Source organism: Oryctolagus cuniculus, chromosome 19 (genome assembly GCF_964237555.1).
Source record: "Oryctolagus cuniculus chromosome 19, mOryCun1.1, whole genome shotgun sequence".
Lineage (NCBI taxonomy): Eukaryota > Metazoa > Chordata > Mammalia > Lagomorpha > Leporidae > Oryctolagus > Oryctolagus cuniculus.
In genome coordinates this window covers 42,538,322-42,552,240 of record NC_091450.1, presented here as the reverse complement: position 1 = coordinate 42,552,240, position 13,919 = coordinate 42,538,322, and the positions used below count along the sequence as shown (strand labels likewise).

At 52.4% G+C, this 13,919-nt stretch overlaps 2 protein-coding genes across 5 annotated transcripts in view; both read right to left on the bottom strand.

The window, feature by feature from the left end:
- The window catches only part of LOC138846993 (paired immunoglobulin-like type 2 receptor beta), a 30,533-nt gene extending 27,800 nt beyond the window's left edge, over nucleotides 1-2,733 (bottom strand). For 2 of the 4 annotated variants that reach the window (XM_070064435.1, XM_070064432.1), the window contains exons 1-2: nucleotides 855-2,725; nucleotides 180-569 (exon numbers count right to left, since the gene is read on the bottom strand). In XM_070064435.1, the coding sequence (XP_069920536.1) occupies nucleotides 180-569; nucleotides 855-1,116 (652 nt within the window). In that variant the 5' untranslated portion in view covers nucleotides 1,117-2,725. Of the gene's footprint in view, nucleotides 1-179; nucleotides 570-854 lie in introns of all 4 variants that reach the window. The other 2 variants (XM_070064434.1, XM_070064433.1) reach the window with 2 other exon arrangements.
- A 3,616-nt stretch (nucleotides 2,734-6,349) lies between these two features.
- LOC103348620 (paired immunoglobulin-like type 2 receptor alpha) lies at nucleotides 6,350-13,876 on the bottom strand (the record flags this gene model as incomplete). The annotated part of the gene is made up of 4 exons (XM_008258039.4): nucleotides 6,350-7,792; nucleotides 8,043-8,092; nucleotides 8,962-8,992; nucleotides 13,417-13,876. Coding segments are annotated over 4 exons (546 nt in total), but the record flags the coding sequence as incomplete, so codon positions are not given.
- Between the last annotated feature and the right edge of the window lie 43 nt (nucleotides 13,877-13,919).

The following is a 13,919-nucleotide window of genomic DNA, read 5'->3' as shown; positions in this document are numbered from 1 at the left end:
GCTGGAGATAATTAAGGGAAAGAGAAAGAGAAAGCTGGCAAAGGCCTGGACGGGGCCCAGGAGCAGGGGGAGGACATTGAGGGAAGGGTCAGGCGTGGGGCCCGAGGGGTGAGGACACCAGTGGTCACCAAGGCCTCGGCAGGGGTGTGCTTAGAGACTGCCAGGGCAGCTGGACTCACCAGGAGTGATGATGAGCGAGGTTCCCCAGAGGGACTGCCACTCCTGCCAGCCGTCTGTCTGTGTGTTCAGCCCCACTCGGCAGAAGTACTTGGACTTGTCCCTGAGCTGCAGATTCGAGATCCTGAGGGAGCCGCTCTGCTGCCCCTGTGTCCAGTTCAGGAAGAGCCGATTCCTATAATCCTTGTGGCTGAAGGACTGAGTGTGGTTGTAGATAAACTCCCCGTGGAAGTGGCCTCTTCTCCAGGTTATAGTCAGGTGGGGATTCTTGGCCAGCTTCAAGGGATACCAGAAGGAGAAGGGGATTTCAACAGAGCCACCAATGGGGGCCCAGAGAATTTCCGGTTGGGAGACTCCATAGGGAGGGTATACAGTGGATCCAGCCGAGTTCCCTAGAGGAGCAGAGCAGAGGAGAGAGAGACACTGAAGTGGCTGTAGGAGACAGGCCAACCCCAGGCCAGCCGGCTCCTTCGTCCCTGGGCAGTCACGAGACAGATGGCAGGCCTGACTCCTGCCTGCTGTGCCCCTCTCCAGGCTGGGGGAGGCAGGAGAGGAAGGGTTGGAGTGGACCTGCCCAGTCGGTTGGGCAGCCCCTCTCCAGAGGCCCGGCCATCTTCTCCCCCAGACCCCCTCCTCTGGTTAGGGCAGAGCCCTCCAGGGCAGTCCCTGGCACTTACCACCTTGAAGGAGCATTGTCAGTGGCGACAGCAGCAGCAACAGGGAGTGCGGTAGGGCCCCAGCCATGGCCGATACTCCTGCAGCAGCTAAGGACAGACAGGGGAGGGGCCCTGCGGAAGGGCCTTTGGGAGGATGTATGGGACAGGGAGTTGTATAGAGCACGCCGGGAAGTGAGGACAGGCTCCTCTGGGAACCGAGGCGGCGGCTGGGGAGGGGGCTCCTCCCCACACCCCCACTTAGGGAAGCCAGCACTTCCTTCATGCATCTGGCTTCTTTTCCAGTCTTGCACAAGGGCCTCCCTTGTGGTCAGGGCCAAGACAGCCCTGTCTAAGGACATCCAGCCCCATCTTCTGCTGAGAGGCCTGGTGCTGACCGTGGCTGGCTGGGACGCCCTCCTCCCACCTCAGTCTCTGCCCAGCTCACTTCCTCAGCATGACCTGGGCCGTCTCTTGCTGGCTCACCCTCTACCTCTCTGCCTCTGACTCTGCTGTTTGTCACTTAGTCCATCACTGCCCTCCCGCACCTCGGCTGGCTGTCCTCTGGTGCTTGAGCGTCTGTTCCCGTCTCATCCTAGGGGAGGGGGCTACCCAGGACCAGTGCAGGCTCTCAGGCAGGTGCAGTCCCTGCCCCGCTGTGCCCCAAGATATGGCTCCCAGGTGAGGAGAAGATGGTGGGGGTCGCAGTCCTCAACCCCAGCACCTGGGTGTCCGGCTTGATCTTCTTCCCCCTCTTGTAGAACCCAGCAGAACAAAGGCCCAGCTAACTCCTCTCACTGCTGGTACCTCCTTGTTCAGAGTCCACATCTTTCCCCAGATTTAAAGGCCAAGGTGAGGGCAGCCCCACAGCTGTAGAGTGAGCCCCAGAATGGGCAATGCATCTGCGGGGAGGTAGAAGCTCAGAGCAGCTTGGCTTCAGACCATGAGACTCAGAGTCCAGTCCTGTGGAGTCGCTGAGAGCCTTCCTCCTCACTGAGCCGCTTTGGCCTGGCTGCCCAGCAGGCTCTGAGCCTCACTATGAGTGGACAGCATCTGGTTCGGGGGTTAGGCCACAGAAAGCTGTATCTCTGAGCTCCCCTCCCCAGCAGTGAGCACCCTGGATAATCTGTGACTTGCCTTGGACAGAGCAGCAAAGAGTCCGTGGGATCATCACTAAATATGGCCAACTCGGAGCCTGCAACTGCTGCCAGGTGAGAGGCGGAGGCCTGGGGGCCTCGGTGACCCACAGAGCTGGCCCTGCAGGAGGCTCTGCCCACCTCCTCCCCACGAGTATGGGTTTGCTGAGGTGTCTGTGGGGGCCCAGAACGGGATTTCACCAGAGGAAGTGGTGTCAGCCGTCTTGGGGTGAAGTGTGCAGAGCAGACTTCCCTTCTCTGTTTCTTCCCTCTTCTGATCCTCTGGCCCTGCTTGGTGCCTGCGTCCCTCCCCCTCCCCAAGATTCCTCCTGTCACAGGACTCTGACCTGAGCCCATCCCTAAGCCCCACTGCCTCTTTTTCAGCATCACCGACTTCACTGGTGGGCACACTGTCCTCTCCTTTTTGCTCCTGGGGATGCCGAGGCCTGGAGCCTTGGGGCTGAATGTGTCTGGGCTGGAGTGTTGGGCAGCAGAGAAGACAAGGGCCCCCTGGGCTGTGCTGGGAGGGCCTGGAGAGGGTGGCTGCCCAGCCCGAGGGCTGATCTGGGGCTTGCAATCTGGGGCCATTGATGTCCTAGTTTTTCATTACTTTACCCAGAATACCTGAGGGCAGTTTGTCAGGAGGTTTGAAGTGGTCCATGTAGGCTTACAGTTTGGAAGCTCACAATTCAGGATCAGGCGGTCCCATCAGTTTGGCATCTGGTGGAGGCTGGCAGTGGTGGTGGTGTGCACAGGAAGGATCCTACAGAGAGCCAGCCAGGAAGCAGAAGCTAGCCAGACTAGGCTTATGTAAGCAACCCTCTGGTGAGAACTCTGCCAAGGGCAAGCTCCAGGGACCTCGCAGTGGTCCCACCTCTGGGTCCCCTCATTAGGTCAAGTGTCTTAATCTACCCTAGCATCCAGCCATTAACTGTCAACATGGGACTTGGGAGTTAAAACACTGTGTGGGGAGCGCAGTCCTGTGTGGTCCATTAGAGGAGATAAGGAAAGTGAGCAGCTTCAAGGAGACAACCAAAAGACTGTTTCTGTTGAAGCCGCAGCACTGCTGACCAGCATGGCCACTCCCACCCTGTTTTTGGCTGACCCCAACTGATCCAGCAGGAGCGGTCACTGCCCCTCACGACTGGCCTTCCCATCCCAGACTTTCCCACTTCACGTTACTCAGCCCCTCTTTTTGTTTCTTAAAGAATTTATCAGTATATTAGATTCTCAGGTTGATGGTAAGTGCCTGATAATTATACAACACAGTTCTCAACTGTCATGCTCCCCAGCCCCTCTTGTCTGTAGTCCGTGTGCATGCGATGAAACAGTGCTTCCCTACCTCAAAGTATGTAAAAAATGCTCTGGTTTTAGTCTGGTTTAGTCTGGTGTTTTCTACCCTGGCTTCAATGAACCCTTGTATTTCCCATGTTCCTTTCTCCAAAGCCACAGAAGAGGGGAGAAAGGCCCCTCTCAGGGCTGGACAACTTTTATCATTTTAATGTCAGCAGCTCGGTTTCTACAAAGAAGCCTGCTGGTGTTTTGATCAAGAATGTTTTTATTCAATTATTTGAAAGGCAAGGGGGCGGGGTGTAGGGAAGTGGAGAGCGAGTGTTCCCATTGGCTCCCTCATTCCCCTAAATGCTCTCAGCAGCCAGGGAGGGCTGTGCCAGGATGAAGCCAGGCTCCTAGGACTCCATCTGGGCCTCCCACTTGCAGGACAACACTCACGTGTTTGAGTCATCACCTGCTGCTGCCCACTGTGTGCATTAGCCAGAAGCTGGGTGGAAACTGGATCCAGGACTTGAACCCAGGGTCTTCTACATGGGATGTGACATCCCAAGCGTCATCTTAGCCACTACACCAAATGCCTGCCCTTGATCCAGGATGCTTTGAATGTGTGCATCCGCTGGGGAGAACTGACCCCTTGACAGTGAGCCTGTGGATCCATAAACCCTGGGTATCTCTCTCTCCATGGACTTAGAACTTGGGTTTCTCTCGGGAGCACTGTGCACACAGACCTTGGCCCTCCTTTCAGATCCTCCTGGGCACTGAGGAGGCAGCCTCATGCCTGGCCCCTCTGGTGTCCCAGCCAGACTCTTGTCTTTTATTGGCCCCTCTGCTGTTTGCCCCATCCCCAAAACACAGTCCTTCCTCCATCTTCCAACTTGGGGAATGCACCTCCCTTTACCTAAATATGCGGGCCGAATCCCGGGCCACCCTTGAGCGTATCCTTATCCTCTCTCCCCATGGCCAGGAACAGTGCTGTTTCCAAAACCTCCTTTTAAGCCACCTGATTCTTCCACTCTGCACTGCAGGGTCCTAAGCTGAGATACTCTACTTGCTGCTGGGTTGTTGCAGCAGCTTCCATACTGTTCTCCCTCATCCATCACCATCTCTATCCCAACACAAGCCTTCTCTACCTAGCTGCAAAGGGAGCTTTTATGATGTAAATCTCATCATTTACTGTTCTGCTTGGAACTCACAAAGTGTGGCTACTGCCTGTGTAATAAAATCCAGATTCTTCTGTGGCCCTGCCTACTGTTCTCATCTTGTTTCCCAGAACTCTCCTTTGCTCCTCTTGTTTCAAACACAGGGCCTTTGCACATGGCTTTCCCTACCTGGAATGGTCTCCCCACAGTCTGCCCAGACAACTCACTGGTCTTTTATTCCCTGACAAATAGGACTTTTTATGTGTAACTATCAAAAATCTGAATTCTACACAAATTCTTGAACTGGCAGTTTATATCTATGAGCCTGTTCAAGTTTAGCAGCTGTGTCATTATCATCGTAGATGGGATATATATAGGAGCAAGCCTTCTCTGGGTCTTCTCCAGTGTTGTCTTCAGTCAGTTTATTGATAATTTCTTTCATGACATTTGTACCTCCTGGGTCGACATCGTCTTCCCAATTTGGTGGACCTGTTGGAGGTGTGACGAGTGTAGAGTTCTTCTGTATCTAGTGAGTTTCCCTCTCTCTCTCACCTACCTACCTCTCACTCTGCTTTAGTAAAATGAACACAGAAGAGAGAAAACCACCTATGTTCTTGATATGAACGTGAGCTTCAGTCATAATGTGCTTGTGTGTTGACCATGGAACACCTGTTGTCAGAGGTGAGATCCGTGCCATGAGGTTAATCCGGCCATTTCTTGACTTTTCTAAATGCATCTTAATCATTCTGCGAATTATAAAGACTCATTCCAGCACATGACCCCTCAGGCCATCCCATGGGGCTGAGGTTACTTGAGTGCTGGTGACTGGTATTTTCCCAGTAGTTCTTTCCTTGAATGAGGCACCAACTTCCTCATCATTCAGCTGTTTCTTAGAAAATGGACCAACTGCTTTCTTCTTGGCCACCTTTTTGCCACCTTTGGCAGTCTGCTTGTTCTTGCCAGCCGCCATGGTGCTGCTCAGAGAGCCAAAGGACTCCCTGCTCATGCTGAGGTATTAACTTCCTTATTTCCAAAGCATCTACTCAGAGATGCCCCATCGCTCCTTCTCAGAACGTCCTGATTTTTTTCTTTTTAACAACAGTAATGCTGATGGTTCGTTGCCATTCCTTCTCTTAAACACAAGACTTGTCTTGCTCTCTCTGTAATCCCAGCCTGTAGCACGGTACCCTATAGGAACTCAGTAAACATTTCTGGGGAGTGGAATGAAGAAATGCAGGGTGAGAATGAGCAGCAGGTGGGGAAGAACCCTCTGGTTCTAATTTCCATGCCCCTGGTGAGCACAGCATCTGCCTGGGCTTTCTCATGGTGCTGCAGTGAGGTGACACATGGGGAGCACTTGACACCGTACTTGCCGGTTGTTACTAGGGTTAGAGCCAGGGCAGGCTTGGGTGCTGGGAAGGCTAGCAGTGTCTGGGGACTTGTGTGCTCTCGTCTGAGGCAGGCGCTGAAGGAAAGTTCTGAAGGAGGGGTCTTGGGTGTGACTGTATTAGAGTTTATTTTTGGTGGGAGAGACTGAGTTGAAGGTGGTGTCGTTTTCTCCTTAGATGTTCGGGCAAGTCCCCTGGGCGTGTATTTTTGTGGGCAAGGGCTAGGAAGTTGAGAGGAGGGGTGGTTGTTTGCCTCAGTTCCTCTGTGGCCACCGACACCTGCTGGCTACCAGGTCATCTCTGTGTTCTTTTATCAGTGGCAGCTCTGATCCTCCCCACTGGAAGTGTGGTTTCCTCTAAGGAGGTCACCTTTCAGTCCTGATGCAGGTCAAGAGGTTTTCCCATGGATTAAGCCTTGAACACAGAGCTTTAGGGTCCTCTCACCAAGGCTCCCACTGGGAAGGTGACAGGGAGGTGCTACCAGGGAGGTTGAGCTGCACAGGGTGTCTCCATTCACTTGTGATGTAACAAAATACCGGACACTGGGTAATTCATAAAGAATATTTATTTTATTTTACTCTATTTTATTTTTAAGGAATACAAATTTCATATGTACAACTTCAGGAATATAGTGATTCTTCCAAACATACCACCCTCCCACCCCTTCTCCCCTCTCCCCTACCCAGTCTCATGCTTCATTAAGATTCATTTTCAATTAACTTTGTGCACAGAAGACCAACTCTACACTAAGTAAATATTTCAACAGTTTGCACACACACACAAAATTTAAAAAGCTGAGAAGCAGTTTTACAGTTACCTCATAATACAACTCATTGAGGACAGAGGTCCTGCATGGGCAGTTAGTGCACAGTGACTCCTGTTGTTAATTTAACAACACTCATGTACGATGTCAGTGACCACCCAAGGCTCTTGACATGAGCTGCCTAGGCTATGGAAGCCTTTTGAATCCACAAACTCTGTCAGTGTTTAGACGAGGCCAGAGTCAAAGTGGAGGTTCTCTGCTCCCTTTAGAGGAAAGTACCTCCTTTGATGGCCACTTCTTTCCACTGGGGTCTCATGCACAGAGGTCCTTCATGTAGAACATTTTTTGCCACAGTGTCTTGGCTTTCCGTGCCTGAAATGCTCTCACAGGCTTTTCAGCCAGACCAGAATGCCTTAAGAGCTGATTCTGAGGTCAGAGTTAGAACAGTTATTTACTTCTCATAGTTCTGGGGTCTAGAAGTTCAAGGTCAAGGTGCTGGTGATTGGGGTTCTGATGAGGTCCTGGTCTTTTGTTCCCCAGTGGGTGCCTTGTGGCTGTGCCTTACAGGGCACACAAGCAAGAAGGGGCTGAAGCTAGTTCCCTCCAGCCCTTTTATAAGGCACAGAGCTATTCATGAGGGAGAGAAGTTCCCATCTTAGTACCAGCACAGTGGAGATTAAATTTGAACAGTGAGCTTTGGAGGGGACACACTGATACCATAGCAGAAGTCAAGGGGGGTGATGCTGGCATCCCGGTGAGAACCAAAGGAGAAGGGGGTTAGAAGTGGCTCTGTCCTCTTTTTCTTTTCTTTGACAGGCTGAGTTAGGGAGGGAGGGAGGGAGGGAGGGGGAGAGAGACAGAGCGAGTGTTCCTCCATCCAGTGGTTCACTCCCTAAATGGCCTCAATAGCTGGAGTTGGGCCAGGCCAAAGCCAGGAGCCAGGAACTTCCACTGGGTCTCCCATGTGGATGCAGGAGCCCAGGTACTTGGGCCATCTTCCTCTGCTTTCCTAGGAGCATTAGCGGGGAGCTTGACGGGAAGTTGAGCAGTTGGGATTTGAATGTCACAATGCTGGCCCCGTCCCTTTCTTAATGCAGTGATTCAATGAGATTCAATGGATGCTCTGTCCATACCACAGGCCCTCAGTGTTCTTTGCCCCACCTTCTCCAAGCTTCCTTTGAATTCCTTCAGACTCGATTCTGAGTTGTTTATTTAGGGGAATAGAGTGGTCTGTATTGCTATCCTAGAAAAGAAAAAAGGTATGTGGAGATGGTGTGGTGTGACAGCCAGGGTGGAGAGATGGGCAGGGCCCTAGCACTCAAAGGGCTCAGGAAGCACCGAGCACCTTCCTGCTAGGTCAGGATCACATGGGAGGGTTGGGGTGAGGAAGGGTAATGGGGACAGTGTTGAGAGGGGCACCCATGTAGGGAGGTGTTTGGGGAGGAAGGAAGGGCTGAGGGCAGACACTAAGGCAGGCCGGGGTGAGGACTTACCTTTATTCCCAGTATTCTCGTATGTCTCCTCAGTGTGTTGTAAGTGTTCCCTGTATGGGAGTGAGAGTGGGAATAGGTAGTCTGGGCAGAGCAGAGGTGAGACACATACAGGGCCTGGCTGTCCTTGCAGGCATCCTGCAACGTGGCCTGGCCTCAGGGTGAGTGCTATGGTTTGGGGCTTTCAGAAGGAGGCTGCCTGGAGGAGGAATCGAGGCAGTGTGTGGGGTGGCCTGGCAGAGGTCCCCCAGTGCTGACTGGAGGTGGATATTCTGGGGAAGCTGCTGGTAGTGGGGAGACAAAGGGGAGGCAGAGGAAGGAAGGGTCAACCCCTGTTCTCTGCCTCTGTGGGCACTGCGTTGGCTAAGCTGGGGGAATGACACCAGGTTCTCTGGGCAGGGACTCAGCCTGGTTCCTGTGCGGAAGAGGGCTGGAGGAGACAGCTGTAAAGACACAGCAGGGAGAGGGGCTTCCAGCAGGGAAAATACGGTGATGGCAGGAAGGGGCAGGAGAAAAAGGAGAGGTGGAGGTGAGGAGGACAGGAGAGGTGGGGCTGGCAGAGGACAGGGAGGCAGAGACTGCCAGTGCTTTAGAGAAAAGACAGGCTCAGGAACCGCAGGCAGAGCATGCATGGGTCCCCTGTGAGGTGCACCGTGGGCCAAGGACAGCTTGGGCAGAGAGCAAGAGAGAAGAGGGACAAGTGGAAGAGTGCTGCATCTGGGAAGAGGTTCTGAGAGAGACAGCAGGACGGAGGCTGAGGAAGTCAACAGCCCGGGTTGTCCGAGGGAGAGGACACGGACCTGGTGAGTTGGGGCCTCGAGATGGGCTGTGAATCACGCTGGGGGCTTTGTACAAGGCTGCTAGCTCCCTGTTTCTCAAACCGGGACCCACCCCACCCACCCCTAGAAGTCCAAGCACTCACCTGGCTGGGGTTTTGGCTGTGGCCGGCCGACCTGTGGGAGGACCAAGGGCGCATCAGTGTCACACGTATGGCCACTCCACCCGCCTTCTCTGCCATGTCCTGCCCTGAGACTGCTCAGAGGTGCCAGGGCAGCAGTGTAGCTGGGAGCAGCTGGTACCCAGTGGGCACTCTGAGGCCAGACCACACATGTCCTCCCTGCCCCCTCCCCGTGCCCTGCAGAAGCAGCCCCTGTGCTCTCCCTCTGCGTGGGGTTTGCACACATGCAGTGGCTTTTCTGTCACTCAGGCTTCTGTGCCCTCCTAGGGTGTTCCGATGCCACCCCCAAGCTGGTCCTGTCTCCTGAAATCCATGCTGTCTCTCCCGTACCCAGTCCCCTCCACGTCCTGCTGAGGGCCTCTGCCACGTGGATGTCCTTTCTACCTCCCTCCTCATCTCGGGGCTCTCCTCATGCACGAAGACAGCCTCTGACCACAGCACTTGCCACTCCCCCAAGTCAAGCCCGTCTACTCCCACTCCTCATCCCGGCCCTGCAATTCATTTCTTTAAAACATTGGGTTTAAGAATGCTGAAATATGAAACACTGCCATTTTTCACACTGCAGCTTTCTTCCGTTTGCTGTACCACTGAAACTTGGTCATTTTTTGAAATTATTTTCAATGGGATATGAAATAGACCTTCTTAGTTGTTTCTAAATGTACAGTTCATAATTTATGCATATTCTGTGTGTATATTACAGCTGCAGAATTCTTTCTCTTGTACAATTGAAACTCCGTCCCTGTTAAGTCACAGCTCCTTATTCTTTTCTGTAGCCTCTGGCACCTACCAGTCTACTTTCTGCTTCTGTGCATTTTAATGCTGTAGACGCCTCATGCGTGTGGAATCAGCAATTGCTTGTGTCTGATTTCAGTTAGCTTCATCTGTGTTGTGCCCTGTGCCAGAACGTGTCTACTCCTGGTGAATAATATTCTATATGGGTAGAACACATGGGCTCATTCATTTATGGGGGGTGGACATTGTTTGTTCTGCCTTTTATCTGTACTGAATAATGCTGCTGTGAGGATACCTTGTTCTTTGGATGTAATTGCCAAAGTGGGATTGCTAGATCATACAGTTCTATTTTAATTTTTGAGGGGGGAGGGGGGTTCCTCCATTGTTTTCCACAGTGATTATACCATTTTCCATATCTACCAACAGTACACATGGGCTCCAATTTTTGCACATCCTCTCAACACGTTTTCTGTTTCCTTTTGTTTTTATAGCAGTTGTCCTAACTACTTATACTTTGGATCTGCCATTTCACTGATGGTTTGTGCTGTGGAGTATCCTTTTTTATATGCTTGTTAGCCATTTGTACATCTTTGAAGGAATGCCTTTTCGAATCCTTTGCCCACTTTTAAATTGGATTTTATTGAGTTGTAGGCATTTAAAAAATATATTTGAAAGAGTTACACAGAGAAGCAGAGGTGGAGAGAGATCTTCCACGCACTGGCTCACTCCCCAGTTGGCTGCAATGGCTAGAGCTGTGCTAATCTGAAGCCAGGAGCTTCTTTGTGGTCTCCCACATGGGTGCAGGGGCCCAAGGATTTGGGCCATCTTCTACTGCTTTCCCAGGCCACGGCAGAGAGCTGGATCAAAAGTGGAGCAGCCAGGACTTGAACTGGCGCCCATGTGGGATGCTGGCACTGCAGGTGGCAGCTGTATCCACTGTGCCACAGCACTGGCCCCAAGTTGTAGGGATTTTGTATTTTCTGGGTATTAAGCTCCTTAAATGATTTACAAGTGTTTTCTCCTATTCCATAGTTGATCTTTTTGTCATTTGATAAGCAAAATGTTCAAGTGTAGTAAGTCTGATTTGTCTAGTTTTTGGTTTTAGTATCTTACCTAAGAAATTATTGCTGAGTCTAGTGTCTTAAAGCTTTCCCTCATGTGGTCCTCAAGTTTTATGGTCTTGAGGCTTTCGTTTAGATCTTTAATCCATTGGAGTTAATATCTCAACGTGGGGTAAGGATCTACACTGTCCACTAGAGAGACTGTTCTGTTCTTACTGAGTGCTCTTGGCACCTGTGGAAATCACTGGACTGCAGATGTGAGGCTGGCTCTCTGGACTTCTATCATTGGTAGGTGCCATTTTGTTGAGATTACTGTAGCTTTGTAACTGGTTTTGAAATCAGGAAGTACAGGTCTTCCATCTAGTTTATTCTTTCTCAAAACTGTCTTGGTGTTTTAGAGTCTTAGTATTTCACCTTAATTTTATTCATGCAAAAAATGCCATTTTGATGGGGGTTGAGTGTGTACATCCTAGATGTAGTATGGCTATCTTAGCAATATGCTTTCACTGAAAGTCTTTTTGTATCTTAACTTCTAGTAATGCTGTATAGTTTTCAGGGTATATTTCTTGTTAAAAAAATTTATTTGAAAGGCAGAATTACAGAGAGGCAGAAAAGAGCAAGATCTTCCATCCATTATTTCACTCCCCAAATAGCCACAATGGCTGGAGCTGTGCTGATCCAGAGCCAGGAACTCCATCCAGGTCTCCCACATGAGTGCAGGGGCCCAAGCACTTGGGCCATCTTCTACTGCCTTCCCAGGCAATCAGCAGAGAGCTGGGTGGGAAGAGGAGCAGCCAGGACTCGAACTGGCGCCCATGTGGGATGCTGGTGCTGCAGGCAGAGACTTAGCCTACTATACCACAGCCCCAGCCCTCACAAAACTTTTGTAGGATCTGATCCATTCTCTCCATGCACAGCACCACTGCCTTAGACTGATGTGCCTGCCCACCTCCAGCCCCTCTACCACAGGCTGGCCCTTGTCCACAGAAGGAAATGTAGGTGTAATTTTGCAGGTACACCTTGTCTGGGTCCAGAGGTTCCTAGGTATGAACGGCAGGAACCTCTCTCCTGTTTCCTCCTCCAGTTTTAGGAATGGTTTCTTCCACCTTGAAGGCCGGTGACTTCACACCACCCTTCCCACTGAACTACTTTCTATTACTTGAGAATTTTTTTCACTGTCACTGCATCGGGGAAGTTCTCCCCGGCTACTTCTCATGTAATCACAGCCCTTACCAAATGAGGCCACTGACCCTTAAGATGTGTCCCTCCACCAGCTGAGTTCCGGAGGCTATGCTTCAGCTACTTTTTTTTTTTTTTTTTTTTGACAGGCAGAGTGGACAGTGAGAGAGAGAGAGACAGAGAGAAAGGTCTTCCTTTTGCCGTTGGTTCACCCTCCAATGGCCGGCATGCTGCGGCCAGCGCACCGCGCTGATCCGATGGCAGGAGCCAGGTGCTTCTCCTGGTCTCCCATGGGGTGCAGGGCCCAAAGACTTGGGCCATCCTCCACTGCACTCCCGGGCCACAGCAGAGAGCTGGCCTGGAAGAGGGGCAACTGGGACAGAATCCGGCGCCCTGACCGGGACTAGAACCTGGTGTGCCGCGCTGCAAGGCGAAGGATTAGCCTAGTGAGCCGCGGCGCCGGCCTTCAGCTACTTTTATGTCCTCGATTTCAAACCAGGCCTGGCAGGAGGCACAAGCACCAAGACATGGTGCCCATACATGGACATGGACAAGTGAAGGGAGCTGCCCCTGCAGGATGCAGGGTGGGGTCCAGAGCAGACAGAGATGGAGCTTAAGTGTGGGGAGCAACTCGGACTAGACTAAGTTACTGGAATTAAGACTTATTCTATGCATCTGCTCTCCCACAATATGGCGCTGGGAGAGGAGGAAACAGCTTCTACACAGCTGCCTCCAGTTCAACCAATAAACTGTAGGTCCTGCTCCTGATTGGAGGAAAGCAGCGTACTCAGCGTGTGGGTAGCAGAGTTGGGATTGGTAGAAGAGGACTATAAAGGAGGAGAGAGACGGCATGCACCAGGAACATCTAAGGGGAACATCTATCTGAAGGAACACCTGTGCAGCCCCCGAGAGAGCCGGCCGGCGGTGTGCCACTCCCCCGCGGAAGTGGGGAATGTGGCAGGGGGAACCGCCCTTCCACGGAGGTGGAAGGGACGGTAGCCAACCCGGGAAGAACCAGCAGCAAACCCGGGGAGGGCCGAGCAGACAAAAGAACAGCGCAGGGTCCTGTGTCGTTCCGCCACGAAGAGGGGGAGCGACATAATGGTGCTGTGACTCGGATAGGAAACCTAGGCAGGGTTTAGTGTTGCTCCTCCACGAAGACGGGGAGCGACAAGTAAGGAGCAAGAAGGGACGAGAATTGGGAGTCTGTCAGGGGCTGAGACCCGAGGACAGGGGTAGAGAGGGAGGGCCATGTGAGGGAGAGAGAGTTTAGGGCTGGAGATAATTAAGGGAAAGAGAAAGCTGGCAAAGGCCTGGACGGGGCCCAGGAGCAGGGGGAGGACATTGAGGGAAGGGTCAGGCGTGGGGCCCGAGGGGTGAGGACACCAGTGGTCACCAAGGCCTCGGCAGGGGTGTGCTTAGAGACTGCCAGGGCAGCTGGACTCACCAGGAGTGATGATGAGCGAGGTTCCCCTGAGGGCCTGCCACTCCTGCCAGCCGTCTGTCTGTGTTTGGCAGAAGTACTTGGAGTCGTCCCTGAGCTGCAGATTCGAGATCCTGAGGGAGCCGCTCTCCTGCCCCTGTGTCCAGTTCAGGAAGAGCCGATTCTTGTAATCCTTGTGGCTGAAGGCCTGAGTGTGGTTGTAGATAAACTCCCCGTGGAAGTGGCCTCTTCTCCAGGTTATAGTCAGGTGGGGATTCTTGGCCAGCTTCAAGGGATACCAGAAGGAGAAGGGGATTTCAACAGAGCCACCAATGGGGGCCGAGAGAAGTGCCGGTTGGGAGACTCCATAGGGAGGGTGTACAGTGGATCCAGCCGATCCAGCATCTGCAGGTTCCTCTCTTTGTCTCACCACAGAGGAGAGCAGTTGGCCACCGGCTATGAGACTGGACAGCAAGATCTGATTTCAGCAGAGATAGTGACATCAGCCATCTTGGGATGAAGCGTGC